The following is a 24,819-nucleotide window of genomic DNA, read 5'->3' on the forward strand; positions in this document are numbered from 1 at the left end:
GCTCAGAATGAAATCTAGATATTCTGACTAAAAGCACCTCAATTTGTTTTTGATTTGGGGTAACTGAGTAGATGTCCTAAAGTGAATGAGGAAACTGGATCCCAGCTACAGATACCCCTGAAATAATCTGCCCAGACAGCAACAGATATTTTGTTTTTCTGTACATTTTGGTACCAGTGTTCATTTTTGTGTGGCAGGTCCTCTTCTGATATTAACCTAACCACTGAGTCCAGGACCTCTCACTGATATTTAGAGTGATCCTTTTTTTACTTTTTCTGAGAGTATAATTTTCCCTAAAAAGAATTGAACCTAATGAACATACAAGTAACTTCATCTGAGTTCCATTTGAGGCCCTGTCCGCACAAACATTGACAGCTTGTTTTGGCTTTCCGGAAGCCTTTTATCAAACCACAAGGTGGGTTTTAGCCAGACATGGAGAGCTTTCAACCTATCTCCAAACAGTTGGTATGAAATAACAGGAAAAGCCTCTTTCCAAAAATAATTTGAGTGAAAAGTTTAAAATTATAGAGCTCCCAAAATATTCTTGGGGATTTAGATGCAAATTCTGCCTCAGCCTACCTTCTCCTGGCCCACCATATTCTCATTTCTTTTTTTTTTTTTTTTTTTTTTTTTTTGCGGTACGTGGGCCTCTCACTGTTGTGGCCTCTCCCGTTGCGGAGCACAGGCTCTGGACGCACAGGCTCAGCAGCCATGGCTCACGGGCCCAGCCGCTCTGCGGCATGCGGGATCTTCCCGGACCGGGGCACGAACCCGTGTCCCCTGCATCGGCAGGCGGACTCTCAACCACTGCGCCACCAGGGAAGCCCTGGTCTCCTCATTCTTATTGTAGGTGCTCTAATAAGGGGTAAAGTATTCATTACTATGGTAACTGTGACTCAGGGCTCATAACACACCTTGGGGGAGACAGTTGGGTAGGGCAAATTGTCTAGAGTCTGAGCTGTATTTGGGGGGATGAGATGGTATTAAGTGAAAATTTTCCCAGGAGAACAAAGGCCTGGAAACACTAAACAGTGTGGGATATGGAAAGAACCACAGGGGGAGGGGATTCAGTATTGCTGGAGTATAAGGTACAGGGTGGGGAGCAGAAGGATAAAGCTAGAAAAGTTGGCAGAGGTGAAGTCATGCTGGATCTTTAGGGCATTAAGGGTAAGACGGGACAAGGGATCAGGAAAACTCAAGGATAAATTCCAGGTTTCAAACACGGACTCCTGGGCAAATGACTGGGCCCAAGTTAGAGGAGTTTTTTTCCCAGAAAAAAACCTGGGAAAATGGATAGGATATGATCATTCATTAGTTTCAGGTTTGTCAGTTATCCCTACATTGTAAATATACTGAAAACTAGGGATTTCCGTACTGGTTTGATGAAGAGCCCTGCTTTGGAACAGGAAGAGCTGCCATCTTTGAAGCCATGCGAGGAGCTGACGAATCAGTAAGAACCCAGGAAAATGGTGACCTCTGCTGAAGCCGTATCCCTGTTAATGAGATGAGGCCCAGATAGCTTAGAGCAGAGGTTCTAAACTGGTAGCCCATGGGCCTTCCTGCAGCACTGCATGTCTTGAAAGAAGAAGAAAGAGGGAAACTTCTAGTTTCTTACACTGTCGTTTCACCATTTTTCACTTGGTGGAACTAAGTACACTTCCAGCCTTCCCAGGAAGCTCCCTTTCCAAATATGTATATTACAGTCACCCTCTTCCCACCCCTGTGGTGCCTTGCCTGTTACGCTTCGTTCTCTTCTAGAAGCACGTTAGGCTTGGATATCAACTCCTTGATAACGTGCAGCTTAAGGACAGTAGTGTGGTTGAGAATGTTTGATTTGTAGGGAGGAAGAGAGGAGGGGGTTTTTTTGAGAGGGGATTCTGTGACCAACCCACCACCAGTTGTAGCCACAATGGCTACAAATTGACCAAATGGACCAGTTGCTTTAGGTAGTATTTCCCAAAATATGTAAGGAGACATTTCTGCCCTTGAGAAAATCACTTCCATCTCCTGTCCCCCAATAAGTTATAGAGACTAAGAAATTATGTAAATAGTATATAGTATCTCCTGATGGAGGTATGCAGTACATCCAGCTGGATAGAAACCAGTTTAACTTTGTGTGTGTGTGTGTGTTTATTTTTATCTTATTTTACAGCAGCTTGGTAACATATTACTAACAACCATTGTTGATACAGAAAATGTCAGCAAACATTTGCACTTAAACAATGCTTCATTCATCTTTTTTTTTTTTTTTTGTCTGTGTTGGGTCTTTGTTGCTGCGCGGGCTTTTTCTAGTTGCGGCGAGCGGGGGCTACTCTTCGTTGCAGTGCACGGGCTTCTCATTGCAGTGGTTTCTCTTGTGGAGCACGGGCTCTAGGTACGCGGGCTTCAGTAGTTGCGGTGCGCGGGCTTCAGTAGTTGTGGTGCACGGGCTTCAGTAGTTGTGGCACATGGGCTTCAGTAGTAGTGGTGCATGGGCTCTAGAGTGAGTGCAGGCTCAGTAGTTGTGGCGCATGGACTTAGTTTCTCCACGGCACGTGGGATCTTCCCGGACCAGGGCTCGAACCTGTGTCCCCTGCATTGGCAGGCAGATTCTTAACCACTATGCCACCAGGGAGGCCCCATTCATCTTTAAGTTGGGCAAACCTTAAGTATTCTGCAATTAAAAATATATATAATCTAAGAAAACCCACCTATTATTTCAAATAATCTTCATAATTTTGATTTTATAGCCATTTAAAAAAATTGATATATAATTGACATATATTAGCTTTAGGTGTACAACATAAAGATTCAATATTTGTATATACTGTGAAATGATCACCACAATATGTCTAGTTAACATGCATCACCACACATAGTTACAAAAATTTTTTTTCTTTGGATGAGAATTTTTAAGGCCTACTCTCTTAGCAACTTTCAAATATACAATACAGTCTGATTAACTATGGTCACCGTGTTGTACATTACATCCCCATGACTTATTTATTTTATAACTGGAAGTTTGTACCTTTTGACCACCCGATTTAACTTTTTTTCCAGAATTTTTTATTGTGAGACTTTTCGAGGAATTATATACTCATATACCTACCAACTAGATTGTACAGTTAACATTTTTGCTATATTTGCTTTGTTCCATATTATCCATCTCTCCATCCCTCTTTTTATCTATCAATCCCTCTTTTTTTTGATGCATTTCAAAGGAAGCCACAGACATCGGGACCTCCTGCCTCTAATTACCTTAGCACACCTATCCTTAACCAGATTTGTTTGCATCTGCATTTTCTTGTCGTACAACAAGCACAAAAATCACGTGTTTTTTGGGGGGGTTTTTTGTTTTGTTTTGTTTTTATCACAATGCTTTTATTATAACAAAATTCACATGTTTTTTATTAACACCTATTGATGTCACTCAAATTTCATGCTCCACAGGGCAGACTTTGGGCTAATGCTTTGGAGTTATGAAGACACCACCTGTGTAATGAAATTCCAGGTTATTTAAAATTGTTGTCCTGTCTCATGTAGATTAATCACAGAATGGAGAGGGGGTTAATCATTCATTTTACAGATGGGGAAAGTGAGGCCCAGAAAGGTGGGGACTCTTGTTCAAGGTCATACAGCCCATTAGACCTATTTGGCATAGAGCTTTTCTACAGAATGACAGTGTTCTGCCTTGTCCTTGAATGAGGCTATGTTTTCCTTTTACTCTGGTCCTTGCACACCGCTGACTGCCTTGGTCTTTGGCTCACAAGGGTGTTTCAGCGGCAAAGTAAAACTCCAGGGCCAGGCTCCAAACTAGGCTCCCAAATGACTGCTTTGTAACTTCATTTCTTCCAGTTACTTGTCACATCTCATCCAGATTTCTTTTCCTTGGCAATGTCCACATTTTATTCTGTTCTTCTAGAATTCCAAATTAATCATCTCATTTTTGGTGAAAGGAGATGTTGAAATGAAGTGTTCAAAGTATTCTACAGCAGGCCCGTGACCCTCTTCTGGGCATTTGTAACACCCAGCTCTTTCAGAGACTAAGATTTAGGGTGTGGGTGAGCCGAAGGGGGAATGGATCTCTCCTATTTTATATTCTACCTTAAAGATGTTTGTGATTCTAAAAATCATGTTGGTAAAATAAATAAATAAATAAAAATAAAATAAAAATCATGTTGGTAATCCACAGGAGGGCAGAGATATTTCACCCTTAAATCACAGTCAAGGAAACTATCATGGCATCATATGATTATTTTCGATACTTAAAAAACAGTATTCTTAAAGGAGTCTGTGTTTATTTACATATATTCCATTGAATTCCCAAAAGGTGAATTAAACAATTAGTTTTATATAACAATTTTTAAAATGAAGACTATAACACAAATTTGGGAAAGACAAGGCTATAATTTCTGGGTTTGCCTCCTTTTTTTTTTTTTTTTTTTTTTTTTGCGGTACACGGGTCTCTCACTGTTGTGCCGGACGCGTAGGCTCAGCGGCAACGGCTCACGGACCCAGCTGCTCCGCGGCATGTGGGATCTTCCCGGACCGGGGCACGAACCCATGTCCCCTGTATCAGCAGGCAGACTCTCAACCACTGCGCCACCAGGGAAGCCCTGGGTTTGCCTCCTTTTTTCATGGGAGACCATATTGAGGTCAAGCAGAAACAAATTTTGTCTACCATGATTATAAAACACGAAAGAGAACCCACTCCTTTCACACGACAAAGAAAAGACAAGAGCTTGGCTGTGAAACGAGGCTCATTATGATTGCTGACATTTTAGGGAAATGCAATAATTTACATGTAAAGCGTGATGAAACAATTTTTATGGTTTTAAATGTATTCTGAAAGGCCTTGGAAGGCAGTCTCATTGTAGTATCTCAGAAGCAGCCGCATCTGGAGAAAGGTTTCTATGGCAACTCATGAAAGCTTGATTTTTTTTTTTGTCCTTTTCAAGAGCATAAATCATCACACGGCCTGAGGCTTCAGTAAAGGTCTCCTTTATTTTAGAAGCTATTGCCATTTGTTTTTGTGTTGTATATTTTGACTGTCTAAGAGAAAACAGAGCAAAGGACTTCCAAGAGGGCTTGGAGTCTTTTTCATATCTGGGGGCAAGATGTGAATAACATAATTCTAGACTTTGCTTCTCAGTGATCAAAGTGATAGCACATACACATTGGTAAGTTTGGTTTATATCATGAGTTGTTTCAGTTTTTAGGAAAGTTGTGATCGGTGCATTCTCAGGAACGAGGAGTTAGCCTGGACTTGAGGAGGAACTGTTTGGCCAAAGCACCTCTTTTTTTTTTTTTTCTTTCATAATTGAGATTTTATTGGTTGTTTTGAGGATCAGTACACAGACATTTCAATTTGCACACAATTCTCAACATACGTACCAAAAACCTAAAAAATCATGTAGTTGTGATTCTTTTCTGAACAGTTATTCCAGTGACTTTCCAGCTTAAAATTTGGGGGCAAAGTTTCCTTCACACGGTATCAAGTACCAATATCTTCAAATATTGATACGCTGTTACATCGTAAGTCCCACTCATTCACAATTTAATATCACATACACTACATACTCAAATTGTCAGTCGTTCACAGCACATTAACAGTTACTAGAAGAACTGGACTACCACGACCAAAGATGTTACAGAGTGCACAAAATTCTGCCTAGGAAAGCCAAGATCGAGGGGTGAATGGTTTGCTTTAGGAAACAATTATACCAAAAACAACGTGGGAAGAGAAGTAATTTAAAGTGTTTAAGACATTAAATGGACAACTGACTCCAAACTGCCATTTAGTATGCTTTGTATTATAGGATATAAAAGCTACCCTCCCATCTGTGGAATGTTAAGCTGACACCCAAGACAATCAAAGCCTCCCATATTCAATATCCCACTATTTTCTGGTTGTACCAAAAAATAACCAACCAGCAAATGATTTCACCTCTTAAAAAAAGCATTTACACTTAAAAAATGGGATGAGGTGGGATTCCTTCCTTTTGAAAAATGTTTCTAGAGCTACTGAAAAACTTGCATTTACAAAATAGTTGATAAAAATATTCCTCTGGATTGTACAAGAAGGGAAACAGGGACCACTGGTAGGACCAGGTGTGTGATATTAATCAGACTTGGCTTCTTTCTCTCCTGCTTCATTAGAAGCTGGGCTCTCCTCATTTTTAGTTTCTCCATTTTCTGCAGGTAAGTCTTTAGTCTCTTGGTTAGCCACTTCAGCCTGTTTTCCCTTTGCTCCCCTTTTCCCTTTTGTTTGCACTTTTTTGTCGGAAGATTTATCCTTTCCTGCCGCCTTTTTTGGCTTCGTTTCCACTTTTGCAGGAGCCGGTTTAGCTGAAAACCTCGCTGATCTCCTCTTGGGCTCCTCCTTCGCCGCCCCCTCGGCGGAGCCGACCTTCCTCTTGGGCATCGTGGCGGCGGGGCGGGCGCGTGCCGGGTGCCTGCGGGCCGCGGCGCGCCGAGAGCCTTCGCGAAGCTGGGCTGCCTGGCCGCTGCCGCTCCTCCCGCCGCCCGAGCTGCTGGGACCGGCGGCGGGGGCGGTCTCAAAGTATGATTCTGGGACTAGAACCATGACAGTCATCTGGGAATATGGGGCCCACCGCGCCGTAGCCCGGGCCCCGAATAGGTGAGGTGGACCGTCACTCGACCACTGCGCCCCGTCCCCGCTCTCGGCGCCCCTACCCGCCCGCCGTCTCGCAGGGCCCCAGACCCGGGCGAGGGGGCGGGGCCAAAAGCACCTCTTAATGAGTAGTTCAATGGCGGTATCCCAGAGGGCACTGCGACGCTCTAAATATCTTCAGATCTCCCTGTAAATGTCTTGGTCCCAGGGTTTTGGGCACTGACAGACTCCAGGTGGTTTTTATCAATATAGTCTTTCCAAGAAAGTTAATAAAGAAATATTCTATTTTTAAAACTCGTCATGCTTTGAGAATTTTTTTAAAAAACATTGGCCCTTGTATGTTACAGGAAGTAATGTGACTAATGAAGAACACACAGTTCACAGAAACAGAGCCGGATTTTAGACCGAGCTCTGCCATCGCTAGTTGTGTAACGCTGAGCAAGCTCTTGAATCTCTCCCAGACTCCATTTTCTAATCTGAAAAATAGGAATAACAATGAGAGCCTCAAAGACTTATTGTTAAGAACTTAATGTGTGTGAATATTGGAAACTGTAGTGCTGTACAAATATAAGGTGGTTATTATAATTGGTTAGCCGGCTTTCTTTCCAGCTTTTTCTTTGAAAAAGTCAGGGGTATCCCTTTACCATTTCCGGTGTGACGAGAAGAAATCAGTTTCAACGTGTGTCAATATTTTAGTTTCCTATACTATATTAAATATGTTTATATAGACACCATTTCAGCCATTTGTTTATTTCTTGACTAAGTAATTAAATGTCATCTTTGCTGCAGGGTATTAAATGAATACATTCAACAAGCATGTAAGTGCCAACTGTGTACTAGCATCGAGGACACAAAGGCTAGGTAATTAAATTCTTATCATTCAGGAAATAAGTTTTCTGAGTTTCAAGGCCACGGCATAAGCTGTTCAGGATGATGCCATGAAAGAGGGGTTGTAATCCAGCCCACACTGCTAGCCAAGCACCGATGTGAGCTGCATTCACCCAAAGAAAGGATGCCTTTTTGAAATTCACCTGCCATGAGTGTGTGCCTTTGTTACGGAGTCCAAGCTCGCTCTGCTCACCGCTCAACTGGCCAATAAATCGGGAGACAAGGTGTTGAGGTAGGGAATAGCGACTTTATTCAGAAAGCCAGCAAACCAAGAAGATGGCAGACTACTGTCTCCAAAGAACCATCTTATGGGGTCTGGATGCCAGTTTCTCGTATAGAACAAAGAGGGGGAGGAGGTGAGGAAGTAAGGTTAAAAGGCCATTTGCAAATGGAATGGCCAGCCTCAGGGAGGGGATGTGTTAATTTCTTCTTTCTTGCAGCCATTCACAGGTGGACAGGGTCAGGATGTTTCCTTGAACAAAGGCACTTTGGTTTAACATTCACAGAGAGGGGCAGGGTTCCCTGAGGCAGGCCATTATGTATAGACAGTATCCTTTTAGTGAACAAAAGCAATGGGAAGCAAAGGTTAAAGTAAAAGAAACAGATCCGGCAAGTAGTCAGATTTTGTTCTTCCCTGTAACACCTTCTTGTCATTTACACAAAGGTATGGAACGTGCTAGCAGTGACCCTGATGTTTATGTGGTTCGTCAAGTTCTATGGATGGCTTTCAGTGTTTCACCCTTTAGTAAAGGCTGCTGGCCATGTTTGTTATCTGGAGTCAGATTGCCTGCATTTGAATACTGGCTCTGCCATTGGCCAGCTGTGTGACCTTGGGTATGTTACTTGACCTCTCTGTGCTTCTCTTTTTACATCTGCCCACTTCATAGAGTTGTTAGGAGGATAAATAAATTCTTATATGTAAAACATTTGGAATAGAAACTGGCGTGCAGTCAGTGCTCAAAATGTTCCTGTTTTCAGTGATATCTTTACCTGCCTCTACTCTGTGTTGAAGAGTTCAACAGTCAACATCTGAATTCTACCTACAATTGCCTCTTTCCTTTAATGAATTTAATTTCACATTGGTGATATTTTTCTTTTTACCCCAGACCCTTTTGTTTGTGTGTGCGTGTTTGTGTTAAATAACTGAAAAGGCATTCTCTGTAGCGACATCAAAGAATTCCAGTTCTTTGATCAGAAGGTCACTTGGTTGTTTCTAGAATTTTCTCATAAAACCATTTGCCTTGTCAGAAGTGACAGAGGTGATGAGGACTATTTGCATACTTTTGGCTTTTATCCTTTCTGAGGGAGTGCTTATATGGTTTACCAGTGTTATAAGGGTAGAGATGCTTTGAGGTACAGTGAATTTTTTTTCTCAGTTTCGGTTAACATGATATTTTTTTTGGGTAACTTTAAACTGAGAAAAAGTCTTTATGTAATATTGAAGTACTGATGTTTCATGTTTTCAAAACAATTAACTTTGCATTTGAAAGTGCTGACAAATTCTGTTAAAGATCAGGTTTTGATAGGAAGGACATGAGACATATCGACAAAGCAAGAAGAGGCCCCTTTGTTACCTGCACTGTGTACTTTTCAGTCTCTCTTCGGCCCTTTTCCGTGGCACAAAACTGGAAGCACAGAATGTTAATAAAGCTGCAAACCACTGATGTTTAGGTATTTTAAATAACTTGAGTGTATAATCCAAATTGAAGTATCCAAATAATTTAATTGAAATAGTCATCACTTTGATGAAACATTTTCCAAGTGAATTACCTGGGAAGGGAGATGAAATATTTTGATCATTTCATGTCATTAGGCTTTAGTCTACCATTAGTAAGGTGCGCCATGCTACGCTTATTCATCCAAAGGAGACTCCCTGAGCCAAAATACTACCGATCCTGCACCATTTAGAGGTAACAAATGAGATGATCTTATCAAGGGCCTGTCAGGGACACATAGGGGCTGCCTCTGAAGTTGCCAAATGATCATTGTGAAATAGTAACTGATCCTGCATGTTAAACTCAAGTTTAATTAGCTTTTTTAAAGTAGGAAGTCATTATATGCTTGTTTCTAAATTAGTTGCAAAAATTAAATATCTTTTTAAGAGAAAAACTGATATTTTAAGATTCTTCTATTTAGATGGAGAGGAGAATGTTTTAAAACACTTTGCATCAATCAGTGTATAGATTACTGCATTTTTAATTTTTCCTTTTTGGTCCGTGGGTGGTGGCTAAGAGTTCAGGTTTGGGGCTGAACCCTGACCCTACCATTTACTAATTGTATAATCTGCGGCAAGTCAGTGAATGTCTCCAAACCTCCATTTTTTCTTTTTAAAATGAGGATAATAATACCTCTCAGCACTGTGGTGAAAATCCGATGAGCATTATGTATGAAATGCTCTTTCTTCACACAGCAAAGCAATCCTCAATGCTTTAGATGGTGGCTGCTATTACTGTGGGGTTTTTTTTTTTTTTAGCTGTTATTGCATTGTGTCAGGAAATGATTGCCTGTTTCAACTGTGCCAATTACACTGTCTAGTGTTCTTAGGGCAAATGTAATTCTGCTACTTTATGATTTTTTTTCACAATAGTATTGCATTTTAAAATTCCCAGACTTCCCAGAGAATGTACCATCTCTCATATTTTTGTTCTATGGCAAAATGTGTTACAAGTTCCAAATGGGGCTTCTCTGGTGGCGCAGTGGTTAGGAATCCCCCTGCCAATGCAGGGGACAGGGGTTCGAGCCCTGGTCCGGGAAGATCCCACAGAGCAACTAAGCCCGTGTGCCACAACTACTGAGCCTGCGCTCTGGAGCCCGCAAGACACAACTACTGAGCCCACGTGCCATAACTACTGAAGCCTGCACGCCTGCAGAGCCCGTGCTCTGAAACAAGAGAAGCCACCGCAATGAGAAGCCCGCGCACCGCAACGAAGAGTGGCCTCCGCTCGCCACAACTAGAGAAAGCCCTCGCCCAGCAACAAAGACCCAACTCAGCCAAAAATAAACAAATAGATAAATTTATTTAAGAAAAGAGTTCCAAATGACTGACATAAACATGAACTCTTGGGAAACAACCCTGTTGTAAGCTGGGGCGCTTCTGGATACTTAGTTGTTTGCTTATTCTTTGATTAATCAAACCATTAGTCCTTTTGCCAGTCATCACTAAGGAATCCCTTGAGATCTTAACAATCTATTTTTATTTTATTTATAAAAAAAGTTTTACTGAAGTATAGTTGATTTAGAATGTTTTGTTGATTTGCAATGTTGTGTTAATTTCTGCTGTCCAGCAAAGTGATTCCGTTATACATATATATACATTCTTTTTTTAATATTCTTTTCCATTATGGTTTATCATAGGATATTGAATATAGTTCTCTGTGCTATACAGTAGGACGTTGTTGTTTATACATCCTAACAATCTTAATCAGCTCCGGGCCAGACTCCAACTCCTCAGTTCCTTCTTCAGTTTCCTAAAATTCCCTCCTCCTAAACTTGCAGGGACTTTCTTAAGCCATTGGTATTTGCGTCAATTATTTTTCAAATCAGTATTTGTCAGTTGATATCCAACAAGCATGAGTGAGACAAGTTGTGAGGTATTTCTAACAACATATTCTCGTATTGCCCTATTTAAAGATATTTTTGTAATTTCTATTTATGCCTTTTTAAGGCACATGAGCATAAAGAACTCTATTCAATGATTTGATAAGACGCTGGCTTGTTTTAGTAAATGTTTCTGTTTAGCATCAGATACTATTGGGTAACTGCACTTACCCAGTAGTACCTTTTGTGGAATATAAAATGCTAGTGTATATGAGTGATGTTGTGTTTCGTTCTGAGCCCTTTTGTTTAAGCCTCAACATGCTCAGCAGGTGTATCTGAATTCCATGATAGCAGCTGTTACTATGGCTGCATGTTATTTCATATTTCATTTGTTGAACTGATGCTTGATAAGAGAAACGGCATTGAATCGTCTGCAATTTTGGCTCTAAATAGAAAGGTTTTCTCTCTCTCTTTGTTTTTTCCTTATAAAGGTAAAATTAGGAAACTGGAGTTAAAAATCCAAGCCCTGTATTTCTAAATTAGGGTTCTGCAGTGCTTGTGCACATTGCTCATGGGGCTGTGGACTTTGGCACCATCACCTCACCACCAACTGGAAGTCCCGGCCTTGCACCCAAGGACAGGGATAGGAAGATGGACTAACTCAAATAATGAAAGTTCACATTAGCCTCTTTATTTTTAAAATTTATTTATTTAATTTATTTATTTTTGGCTGCATTGGGTCTTCGTTGATGCGCACAGGCTTTCTCTAGTTGTGGCGAGTGGGGGCTGCTCTTTGTTTCGGTGCGCGAGCTTCTCATGGCGGTGGCTTCTCTTGTTGCAGAGCATGGGCTCTAGAGCGCAGGCTCAGTAGTTGTGGTGCGCGGGCTCAGTAGTTGTGGCTCACGGGCTCTAGAGTGCAGGCTCAATAGTTGTGGCGCATGGGCTTAGTTGCTCCGCGGTATGTGGGATCTTCCCGGACCAGGGCTCGAACCCATGTCCCCTGCATTGGCAGGTGGATTCTCAACCACTGTGCCACCAGGGAAGCCCCACATCAGACTGTTTAAAAAAAAAAAGGTTTCTTCTTTTAGGGCAGCTCAGAGAGGGAGAATGAAGCCTCGGCTTTTCATTGTGGCTTTTACGGTAGGCTCATATCTTATGTTCCATGGATTCTTATCAAACCACAAGATACAAGTGTGTGTGCTTTTTTTAGAATATTCTACTTATGTAATATGTATGTATTGATTTATTTATTTTGGCTGTTCTGGGTCTTAGTTGTGACACGTGGTATCGTTGCTGTGGCATGCGGACCTCTTAGTTGCGGCATGGATACGGTATCTAGTTCCCCAATCAGGGATGGAACCCGGACCCCCTGCATTGGGAGCGCAGAGTCTTACCCACTGGACCACCAGGGAGGTCCCTACAAATGTGTTTTAAAAACACGTTGGTCCAAACAAAGTGAAAAATATCTTTTGAAATGTAATCTCTCCCTGAAGCAAAAATTGAGAGCTGCGTCTATGAAAAGGATGGCTCTGAGGCCCCGTGAAAAGCAATACTCGTAATGGTTATAGAAACGGACACTGGAACGAAACTGCCCGGCTCTGCTGCTGGCTCGTTATGTGACTTTGGACACCTCTTTGTGCTTCAGTTTCCCCAGCCATAAAATGGGAATATCAATAGTACCTTTTTTATTGGATTGCTGTGAGAATTCACTGAATTCTCACAGCATTAAAAATATACATTAAAACACTTAAGACTAGCATCTCATGTTGTGAGCACTATATGAATATTAGCTATTTTTACGGGAATCATTTATTTTTTCACACTAGTGTTATGTAAAAGTCCCAGAACTATTATTTTTAAAAGACAGGATAGAAACTGTTTCACTTATCTGTAAGGCACAGCATCTTGTCACTTCCTTGATTTTGTTTGGTCTCATAAAGCAAACGAGTAAGGTATTTGGAACTGAGCAAATTCAGTTCATTGTGGTAAGAGCACCAGAGTTCTCTTGTCTGAGAAAACTCTGAAAGTTAAAGATGCAGAATTTTAAGATCTGTGAGGTCAAAAACTACATTCAGGATGTACTTATACCAAAAACTACATATTCGAACTCTACGCTAAGCTTTATACTTTATCAAAACTCACTGAACTCGTTGGGTAAGGTTTATTGTATGTAAATGTACCTCAATAAAACTTTTCTTTTTTAAGTTGAACGCATGATGGTGGGAATATAGTAGGCATACAATAAGTATTTTTGACGACATTAATAATTCAATGAATGAATGAATGGAGCCATTTCATTCTTCAGTGATGGATCATATGGGGAATTAAGTGGGTTGAATCTTATGTCCTTGGTTTTGAAACTTTACATCAATTTCTAAAAGTTCGGTTTTAATAGTAAAGCTTAGGTCCTTTCACATGTTTTGAAGGCCAACTCTACCCCCCACTCCCCAATTTACTGGATTTTCAGATTTGCCTTGAGAATGAAGTCAGTGGCTCCATTTCGTCCTGTGTCTGCTGGGGCTTATACATTTCTCTTTTGGGTGGCTTTGTGTTTTCTTTCATGTCGTCAGACACATAATCATGTAATTTAGTCTTTAACGATAGACATTTTGATATAGTGACCAAAGAAGTTTTTAAGATTTGAGACCTTTACCAAAAATGAAATCCCTTTTATTCTTTCTAGAAATAGCAGTTGGTTTCCCAGACTTGGACTCTGGATCTCTATTGAGAAACCCTATTAGCCACCTGTAAGTTGAATAACTTGAGCGTGATGATAAGCCATGTGTATGAGCTAACATGGACTTTTCTCATTGGCTGTTAACATGAGGAGCTGATCTGGAGTCCCTGTAAAGTGTTTGATTCTGATTTTTTCTTGTATTTTCTCCTAGGTATGGCAGCAGCCAAACTCCTGCATGACTCTGGCCTGAATGTGATTGTTCTGGAAGCCCGGGACCGTGTGGGAGGCAGGACTTACACCATCAGGGTAAGACAATAATGATGGGCTGGAGAAACGTGACACTGAAGCTGAGTTTCTTGTTTCTTTCTGAAGGTCTTGAACTTCATTTGACTCTTCTTAAGAGAGTGAAAATTACTCTCCACAGCCTCTCAATTTGCTTCCTTTTCAACCCTTTTCTTCTGTCCCTTTTCTCACCTCATGATACTTGGTACTTGCCCAATAAATGATTGCTCCAAGAATTAGGTGTTTGAAATACATTAGTGAATGAAACAAAGACCACTGCCCTTGTGAAATGTATGTTCCCTTTTTTTTTTTAGTCAGAGAACTATATAGTCAACAAACAAACAAAAACAGAAGAGGAGGACCTGATCTGGTGTCCCTGACTATTAGGAATCCAGTTATGTTTGGACATGTTCAAACATAGGGAGTTTTTCTAGTCACTCTTTTTCAAAGGTTGGTCCTTAGTTGTTTCAAGTGAAGCTAATTCATAACCATATAGAAAACTTCCTACTGAACATAAGAGCAGTTTCAAAGGTTTGAATTGGGACCAAACATTCCCTAATGCTATCTTTCAAATGTCTGGATGAGCAAACCACAAAGGAAGTGGTCATTTCCTGGATGGACTTAGAGTTTATCATATACTAAGTGAAGAAAGTCACACAAAGAAAGACAAAGATCATATGATATCACTTATATGTAGAATCTTACAACAATGATACAAATGAACTTACAGAACAGAAATAGACTCACAAACGTAGAAGACAAATTTATGGTTACCAAAGGAGATAAAGGGGGGGGAGGGATAAATTAGGAGTTTGCGATTTACAGATACACACTACCATATATAACATAGATAACCAACAAGGACCTACTGTATAGCACAGGGAACTATATTAAACATTTTGTAATAACCTATAATGGAAAAGAATCTGAAAAAGAATATATATATATATGTATATATATACATATATAAAACTGAATCACTTTGCTACACACCTGAAACACTGTAAATCAACTATACTTAATTGGAAAAAAAAAAGGAAAAGAAGTGGTCATTTCCTTTCTAGCTTTTCCTCTAGCATTAGGTGCCTCAAAATTAGCCTGAAATGCTAAGTAAAGAGAAATTCATCAATAATTCACAGCTTACAAATCTAAGGCCACTAAAACCCAAAGCACGTTGTGGTATGTATTGAGAATGATGGGGTTCAGAAGCCTCTTGCCTATTTCAAGGTCAATCAGTTTTGCTTTACATTAAGGAATGATTCTATAACTGTTAAGTTGCATGACTGAAGTAGAGTTGCTAACAGAATCCAGTTTTCTATGGATACACCTCAGCGTGTATCTAGAACCTATGAAATGCCAATTTGCTTATTTGAGGGCTGTCTTTTTTTTTAATCTTACGAATAACATTTTCACATATATTTATTTTTATTTTTTTTCCATGGGAAAACAGAACCAAAAAGTTAAATATGTGGACCTTGGAGGATCTTATGTTGGCCCAACTCAGAATCGCATCTTAAGATTATCCAAGGAGTTAGGATTGGAGACCTACAAAGTGAATGAAGCAGAGCGTCTGATTCACCATCTAAAGGTAAGCCTGGACCAGCCTTTGAAGGATTTGAAGATTTCTCTATGGGTGTTTTCCATATATGAATTCCAGATCCTCCCCTCAGACAATCTCCTTCATCCTTGAATGATGCATATGTGTTTTATAAGTATATGAACATTCTGAGAATTTTTTTTTTTTTTTTACTGTTATCAAAGGAGAATTCTGAACCTATTTGGGAAAGTTATTGATGAAGTGGTATTGCCCATTTGGTGAAAAGTTTAACAAAACCAATAGAGAAAAAAACATTTGTGATTGATTTATTAAATACCTCTATTAAAATAACTGGGGCTCTTTCATGTGATACAAAAACCTGTGTATAGTTTTACTAATGCTGCCCTAGACTCCACATTATAGAGTATTTGCAACATGTCTAATGTAATATTTTGAAATTTGGTCATTATGTCCTGTATATAGTCTAAACTCACTCTCTTAGAGATTTACGTAAAAGTAAGTCAAGTCTCAGATTCCATCTTTCATGGGGACGCTCCATTGATCTCCCCCAAATTCCTGCACGTTTACTGGGTTTCAATTCCCATGATCATTTGTGGCTCATGGTTCTTGCTTCCATGATACTTATGCTCATTCACATTCATGGCCAGTGACTCTCTTCTTTCCTTTGTTCTATGTCAACCTGGGTTCAAGTTCATCTCTTTCTCTTGATTTTCTTCGGACCACCCCAAGCATTTGTGTACAGCAAAATGGACTGAAGTTTTGAACAGTGTGGGTAAGGGGTTCAATTGCAAAAACATAAACAACTTAGAATTGAATACTGGATGTTCTAATTCTAATAAGCTCTTCAAACAGTGTGCCCCTGGGGATTTCTCACTGGCCACATTTCTCTGTGGATTCCAGTCTCCCATCATGTTTCTGCCTTTAGACTCTTCTGGCATCTCCCTGATCCTTGTTTTCCCAGCATCATTTTCTTGGTCCACAATGTCACTGATGTTCTCTGACAGGCAAAGACTCACCTACCCTGGACCCCACTCTGAAGTCCCACGGAAGGACTGGCAGAGGTTTTGAATTTCAGTCTTTCCTCTCTCTCCCTCACTTGCCTGCGTAAGTGGAAGCGAGCAGTATAGAGCCAAGTTCCTCACCAGAAGAAATCGTCCCCTTGGGAGACAGAAGAACTCGCAACAGTCAGTTTTGATATACATAACAGTGTCCACACCTGGATATTATTTGTGGGTGATAATATCAAGAAGGACAAATAATAGACTGTACATTGTGAATCATTTACTAAAACAGGAAATAAACATCTATCTGATTTGGTATAATGCGGGTAACATTTATACATAAATGTTGATGTTCAGATTTTGTTTTATGAGCCTTTTCACCTTGCTTCCCTATTTGTCTCGTGGAAAAAGAGACACATGAATTAGAAATGAAAATGTAGCATGGCGATAGAGTGATTTGTTGAACATCCATCAGCAACACTTAGTAAACATTCTTCACTGCATTCCTTGCTTTTATATGTAGCTCATCTTGACTGATTTCTTCTGTCTTTCTTGTCCTAACCTTTAAGACTTGCAGAGACTGAATTCCCAGAACACTAGGATCTCTTTTAGGTTTCTCCCGACAAAGGAGATGACTAGAAATTATATTCACTTTTCTGTCTGTGTGTGGGCAGGGTTTCTTGGCAGTCGGGAGCTAAGTTCAGGACGCTTTGTTTATCTGGAAATCTTACGGCCGACATTATGTTCCTTGTTTGAAAGAGATGGCTCCTAGTTATCAACTGTGGAAACGATGTAATACTTGAATTTTTCAGAGTGATGACCGAATAATGCTGCTTTCTTAAGCTATTTCGTATAACGCACGTGCAGCTAAGAAAATATAATTAAGCAGTATCTCTGACTTGATACAGAATAAATATATATGCCGACATTGCTTTGTATGAAATTCAAAATAAATGTTATTGCTTTTGAATTATTACAAAAGGAAAGCATGTTTATTGTAAAAATATAATAAGAAAATGTGGTAGAGAAAAACAATTTACAAACCCCTCCAATAATCCTATCTAGCGAAAATCACTCTAAAATATTCTTTTGGTACCTAGATTTTCATGTTCCTATATTGCTATTTTCTGACTTCTGCTGTACATGTTTGGTATACTTACTTACTCTCTAATTAATTCTCATCCTGACACGATTGAAGCACTAATGAATTTATGAAACAAAGGTTTTTTTCAGTCTTGATAAGGGTGCTAATTTGACCTCCTTGTGGCTGTATCCAGTGAAGCGCTACACGATAATAAATAATAATAAAGACCTTAGAACTAAGAAGTCCTCCCCAAACTAAATATTTGTTCTCCACCACCATCACCTCCATGTCTTTGCTCATATGTCATTTTTCTTATTTTGAACCCGTAAAAAGCATCTCAGATGACTCCATCCACTTCTGGGATTATTGAGCAGAACTCTGATAGCTGACCTGCTACTACATGCCGAAGAACGTAGTTCAAAAAGTTGTCTTCTCTGTCATGGTAGGCAGTACTTTGGCCATTTGGCCATTCCTCTCTATTACCTATTTCAATAACTACTGTTCCCAAGTGCAAATACTGTTCCCAAGTGGTTCATGCAAATATCTAGTATATTTCTGCCTTGTTTCTTCAGCGGACCTGAGCATATCAAGAGTATCAAGTGTGTTACTTCTCATATTGTCAGATCCTGCAATTCAAATCAGCCTGCTCAAGGACTCTGTTTTTTTCAATTTCTTACATGGTTGTTAAAAGAAGACAGAGTTTTATGTGCATCCTTAATAACATTAAGCTACGGAATTGAAACTGGTGAAATGGAGCTACTCACAAAAGGGGGCAGGGGGGTGCTACAGTAGCCCATGATAGGATAGCTATCCAGAGGAAGGGTGTTTCCCAAGAAACGAGGACTCCCAGTATCACCAGTTCTCTGATAGTTCTGGAAGAACTGGTCTGTTGACAGATGGGATGTGCTCATGCTGGGCCCATAACAAGCATTCATCAACCCCGGGTGTGCTGCGATGTGCAGGGTGTTTTGCTGTCTGCCTCTGATCTGCCAGAAATTTTTCTATCTACTGAGTGGCATTCATTTTTAGTACCACAGTGGATCTGTCTTATGTCGCTAAAATGTGGTTTTCCAAAACCTTGTTTGTGATTCAAAGATGTGATACCGAGCTATACTGGGGTTTAATTATCAGTGGGAAAAGTGATCGCTTCAGCTCAAATCTATATAACTTAGAAGGTGTTTTCTGCACTTCTCAAATCAGTGATGCAGTCCTTTGTGCTTAACAATTATCGTGAAACATCTACGGAAGTTTTTAATCTGTTTCACAAATCGTCATGCTAATTTCTGCTAGGATAGTTTAGAAGGCAGCTGTTTACATGCCTTGAAAGTGACTTGTGAAAAATGTACCGTTTTAGGGACTATCTCATAATTAAAAAGAAAAAGATAAAAAATATAAACCTCTTAAGGGATCTTGCTAGATTTTAATTTGTGCCTCCTCCTCCTTCATCGTGTGTGTGTGTGTGTGTGTGTGTGTGTGTGTGTGAGAGAGAGAGAGAGAGAGAGAGTGTGTGTGTGTTTGCATGTTCACATGTGTGGTCGTTTTGTTGTTGCTTGTTTTTTGTTCTTTTGGTTTCTTACTTTGAAGGAGCTGGAGAAAATTCTGAAGTTTGGTACAATTTAGGCTACTGGCAAATAGAGTTGCTCTGTCTCAGAAGCTTTTATAAGTCTGAAATTTGGAACTAGTGTCTAGTTAAAGTATGCATGAAACTGCTTTAGGCCCCAAAGCTTAACTGTTAGGAGTTTGGTGAATGTAAAGATGTAGCATGACTTAAATTTAAGAGCCCAACTTCACACTGATCATCATTTCCAAATTTCAGCTGTGGGGAGAAACTGAGAAAAAAAGAAAAATGCTCTGGTCTTACTTCCCAATGAGCAGAAGCCAAGCTCACTGTCAAAGTCCCCTTTGTGTTGTATGTGGTCAACCTCAGGGCTTGAAGAGGCCTATGGATGAGGAGCCATCTCTCAAATATATTGCCTACTACTTGTTGCTACAACTGCTATTGTGCAAACAACCTCATGGAACAGGCGCCATATGGCAGAGCCCCTCAGTTTGGTGGGAACTCTGAAAGCCAGTGGAAAATACAGTAAAAAAAAAAAAAAAAAAAAGCACATAAAAGCATACAGCAGGGCTTCCCTGGTGGCACAGTGGTTGAGAGTCCACCTGCCGATGCAGGGGACGCGGGTTCGTGCCCTGGTCCGGGAAGATCCCACATGCCGCGGAGCGGCTGGGCCCATGAGCCATGGCCGCTGAGCCTGCGCATCCGGAGCCTGTGCTCTGCAACGGAGAGGCCACAGCAGTGGGAGGCCCGCATACCGCAAAAAAAAAAAAAAAAAAAAAAAGCGTACAGTGGAAACTAGATCTCTAATGATAAGACCAGTTGAGTGATCTGCTTGGAAGAGATCACTGTCTCACAGTGTTGGGGAACAGCAACAAAAGTAGAGGCGATATGTTGAAAAAGAAAATATTCAAATTTTAATTGCATTTGGCGAATGTAAACTGTCCTATGATGCAGGACCTCAGCATCTCCCAGAAATCAGCAGACTGGGAGTGCCCAGTCCTCTTCAGACTCTTAGTATCCCCTTCTGCATGCCTCTCCCTCCAATCCTATTAATCCAGAGAAGACTGGATCAAAGTCCAGGGTGTACTTGCTTCTCTCACGATGACAGAAGAATCCAGAAACAGGTTAGACAAAATCTTGTATTTCATCCAGGAACAGCTGCCCCTTTCACATGAATGTCACACATGCCACACAGAGCTCACTGGTTCCGAGAGTCTGCCCGAGCTGAGATGGGCTTCCTGAACCTTCTCTTCCACACCCACCCCCATTCCATTTCATTTATTTGTTGGAAACATATATGTCTTATCATCATGGGAGATTTTTCCCCCTAGATGTGTAGAATAGTCATTTCCTCTTCAGCAAGTGAGACCCATTTGTTTAGTGATCATTCTGAAGCTTGTGTTAGTTATTCTGGAAACCAAAGTACTCATTTGTGTTCTTTAGAAAATACAGACAGATTTTCGGCATGTAATAATTGGCTGAAAATGATGCTTTCAATGGCTGGATGTGGAGCGATATTCGGGGATATGAGATGAACTTATTCTAAGCCTTCAAGGTTTCGTTTTAGAATTTAAAATATGATAAAATCAGTAAACATATCCTCTGTGTACAAATACACACGCACACATATCTGGAGTTGGGGGTAACAGAGTTAGTTTTAAATTATACTGGAGGTGGAGGGTATAGGATGTATAGAGTTCAGTTATGATGGTGAAATTCATGAAAGGAAACAAGCCTGTAGCTTAAATCCTGTGTTAAATTTTATATGACATCTATACGATGTCATCATGGGGTGTGGCCAAGTAGTCCAAAGGAGATGCAACGACATGGGCCCAGCTCATCAGAGGGTGGTGACTAATAAAGGTGATCATGGAACAGGTGAAAGCTTCAGCAGCCTGTAGGGATTGGCAGGAAGTACAAGATGACCTAAAATGTGTTAGCCTACCTTGCCACACCCTCACAGAGCCCATGCCTTTCTATTGGCCTCTGCTACAACCAGTAAATAATAACAATGGTAACGTTACTCTGGTATGGGCATCTAGAACCTTCCAGGTGCTTTCTCACTTATGTCTTGTTTGGACCTCACAAACGTGAGTCCCCAATAACTGGAAGTTATTTGGCTGTGAACTAGAAGTTTTGTTCCCATTTAACAGGTAAGAATATAAAGGCTAAAGAGATTAATTGCATATGGCAGGAAGCGATGGAGTCAGAGCACGAACTGAGGCGCCAAGAATACACATTGAAGAGCTCGCTGTCCTCTGGATGGGAGGGTTTCTGTCATTTCCTTCCGAGCCCCAGCACCTAGCTTGCCCCCCTTCCTTCCTGCCAAACTTACCCTCTCACTTCTTGGAAAAACCCTGTTAAAGATCCACCTTTCCTTAAAATGTTCTGCAATTGACTCCAGTTATTCCACTGACTCCTTCCCAAGTCCTGTCTCCTCCTCACTTTCTTGATCACATTTTGTAATTTACAGTTATTTGTACTTTAAGATTATGCACCACACACACACACACAACATATTTCGTTTATATTTGACTTTCTTGGATTCTTTTTTTTTATACTTTCACTTATGAATATTTCACAAGTATTTTCTAATGTCATTAAAAGTTCTCTGTAGATACGATTTTAATATTCTGTCACAAGAACGTTCTGTAATATGGTGGATGTTTTGCCAATCGGTTACTGTTAAGTTTCTACACTCTATTCAAATTGTCTAACATGTAATGCACATCTAATATAGGTGACTGCTGTGCAGGGCACAGGGCTAAGTTATTGAATTTGAGACAATTTGGGGTGAAGTCGGTGTGGAATTTGTGGGATCAAAGATTTTTCTTTTAATATGAAAAGAGATAAACGACAAAAAAAGGAAACGTGACTAAATAAAATAAAGCAAAAAAAAGAAAAATCCCATGGCACAATTAAACCGGGAAAGGACAGCAGCCATAGATCACAAAATTTGAGAATTGATGACAAGAAAGGGTTTCCAATCCTGGCTCTTCGATCCCAGAGCTACACCATTGCTGAAAGCAAACATGTTACAAAGTAAAAAATCACTAACAGGGCTTTCCTGGTGGCGCAATGGTTGAGAGTCCGCCTGCCGATGCAGGGGTCACGGGTTCGTGCCCCAGTCCGGGAAGGTCCCACATGCCGCAGAGCGGCCTGGCCTGTGAGCCATGGCCGCTGAGCCTGCGCGTCCGGAGCCTGTGCTCTGCAATGGGAGGGGCCACAACAGTGAGAGGCCTGCGTACCGCAAAAAAAAATAAAATAAAATCACTAACAACTCCAACAGTTTCTCTTAGAGCTTCAAGGTCGGTAAGTACTTGGTCTGCCTTTCCCAATCATCCAGGCGACAGTTTTGCCAGTGCTTTACCACTTTCTCTACCTTTCAATCCTGTACCATTTCTTTTCTGGGCACCTGCATCCTGCCCACTAAACTAATGGCACACAATTTAAAATTTTGTCCTAGCATCACTCCACTTCAAGGTATCATCAAATGATGATTCCAAATAAAGAACTCAGGAATAATGGGTCAGCTTGGATGAAATTGGCACTAAACATTAAATACGTTTAAATAAAGATTTAAACAAAGAATTGGAAGAATTACGGCTCTAGTAAAGAATGTACTACAGACCTTTTTTTAAAAAAAGTCTTTATATGGTAAAAAGAAAATTGTATAATCTATAAAATCAGAATGTGGAGAAGGTGAGAAGGGAAGAGGTATAAGAAAGGTGAGGGCTACTGAAATCTTCCTTCATAGCATGAAATCAGTATATACCAAAATGATACTTGTAGCTAATAAAAAAACAAAGGCTCAAATCTCTTAATGATTTTTATGATCTTTTGACTTTATGCTACAGGGCTCTTTCTCTTGGGTTATGCAACATTTATTTGAAGTTTAGCTCTTCCTTCAGTTCCTTCAGTTTATTTTCTTCCATTAAATTTAAGTACATCTATGTCAGTGAAAACAACAAATATGACTTGATTCTCAGATACTCGTATTTCTTTCTTTGCCCTTTCTTTCCTCCTTCCTTTCTTCCTTTTTTGTTTCCTTCCTCTTTCTCTCAGTCATCCATTCGTTCGCTTGTCCATCCATATCAACCATCCATCCATCCATCTTTCTATATTGTAGATGCTTACACAGAAGTCTGGAATGTAATGTTATAGCTTTTTTTTGTTTTGTTTTTTTGCGGTACGCGGGCCTCTCACTGTTGTGGCCTCTCCCGTTGCGGAGCACAGGCTCCGGACGCGCAGGCTCAGCGGCCACGGCTCACGGGCCCAGCCGCTCTGCGGCATGTGGGATCTTCCCGGACCGGGGCACGAATCCGTGTCCCCTGCATCGGCAGGCGGACCCTCAACCACTGCGCCACCAGGGAAGCCCTATTTTTTTTAACCTGAATGGTACAATTTGAGGTAATTTGTTGCCTTCTTCATTGTATTTTTGAGTACTGCTTGAACTTTTTATGAAGAGCTCCTCTCATTTTTATTTTTAAAAATGCAATTAGAAAAAAAAGACTACTTTTTTCATATTCTTTTCTATTATAGTTCATAACAAGGTATTGAATATAGTTCCCTGTGCTATACAGTAGGACCTTGTTGGTTATCTATTTTGTATATAGTAGTGTGTGTCTGCTAATTCCAAACTCCTAATTTATCCCTCCCCACCCCTTTCCCCTTAGGTAACGATAAGTTTGTTTTCTACGCACAGACTCTACTTTTGATAGTTTATGGTCTATGAGAAGAGGTTAGGCCCAGTGTTTCCAGCAGATATCTGTGATTCTCACCTGCCTAGGCAGCAGTCTCCTGGGTGACATATCTATTAACAATAACCAAACTGCTTCCAGCCAGGCTTAGTGACTGAGCTTTGACCCTTTGAGTGTAGACAGTCTAGATCCCAAAGCAGCTGTTTGAATGCAAACCCTCAAAGACTCTTATCCTGGTATTACTGGGCCACAGAATTTTCGCAGTGTCTGCTATAGACACACACACACACACACACACACACACACACACACACACACACACACACCATCATTGACTTTTTTTGTGACCTTGGCCATGTTATTTATGCTTTTGTACCTTGATTTCTCCATTTGCAAAAGATGGACATTTGTACCTGTCCTGAGTGCTTTGAGATTTTAAAGAGAAAGAGAACTGAAGACACTGATTAACATTATTTTCACCAAGAAGCCTGCTGTGATACACTGAAGATACTAAGGATGTTTTGATAGAGCTTGTTTCCTTTCTTTTTGAAAACAAACTTTTCTAATAGGCTCTGAGGAGCCTTACTACCAAGTAAAAATTTAAATGGTGAGACAGCAGATAGGATAAAGCTTTACAAATTCTTTTCAAAAGAGAACCAGGCCAATAAACTCATCCTGAAAATATTTTCGTGGGCTCCTTACACACTGAAATATAACTTCTCTCACTTTAAAATCCAGTCTTCTCTTCTTTATTTATTTCCCATATTACTAATAGGCTAGGACATCAGCATTTGGCTGCATCTAGACTCACATGCCCAGACGGAGTAAACAGATAATAAAAAAGAGAAATTTAAATCCCCTTTTTTAGTTGTGTTACCTTCTAAGTTTTCTCCCGCTCCACTCTTCAGATCCTGGCATATG

The 24,819-nt window shown here is 40.4% G+C and overlaps 1 protein-coding gene and 1 pseudogene across 2 annotated transcripts in view; one reads left to right on the plus strand and one right to left on the minus strand.

Annotated features, from left to right (window-relative positions):
* Positions 1–24,819, plus strand: part of MAOB (monoamine oxidase B) — a 113,187-nt gene that overhangs the window by 31,107 nt on the left and 57,261 nt on the right. Inside the window, exons 2-3 of the mRNA XM_007456969.1 lie at positions 13,927–14,021; positions 15,448–15,585. Coding sequence (XP_007457031.1) covers positions 13,927–14,021; positions 15,448–15,585 — 233 coding nt within the window. The remainder of the gene's footprint in view (positions 1–13,926; positions 14,022–15,447; positions 15,586–24,819) is intronic.
* On the minus strand, positions 6,101–6,403 carry LOC103076106 (non-histone chromosomal protein HMG-14 pseudogene; annotated as a pseudogene). Its single transcript, XR_014368637.1, has one exon. The product of XR_014368637.1 is annotated as a non-histone chromosomal protein HMG-14 pseudogene (transcript).

This window comes from Lipotes vexillifer, unplaced genomic scaffold, assembly GCF_000442215.2.
Source record: "Lipotes vexillifer unplaced genomic scaffold, Lipotes_vexillifer_v1.1 scaffold15, whole genome shotgun sequence".
Lineage (NCBI taxonomy): Eukaryota > Metazoa > Chordata > Mammalia > Artiodactyla > Lipotidae > Lipotes > Lipotes vexillifer.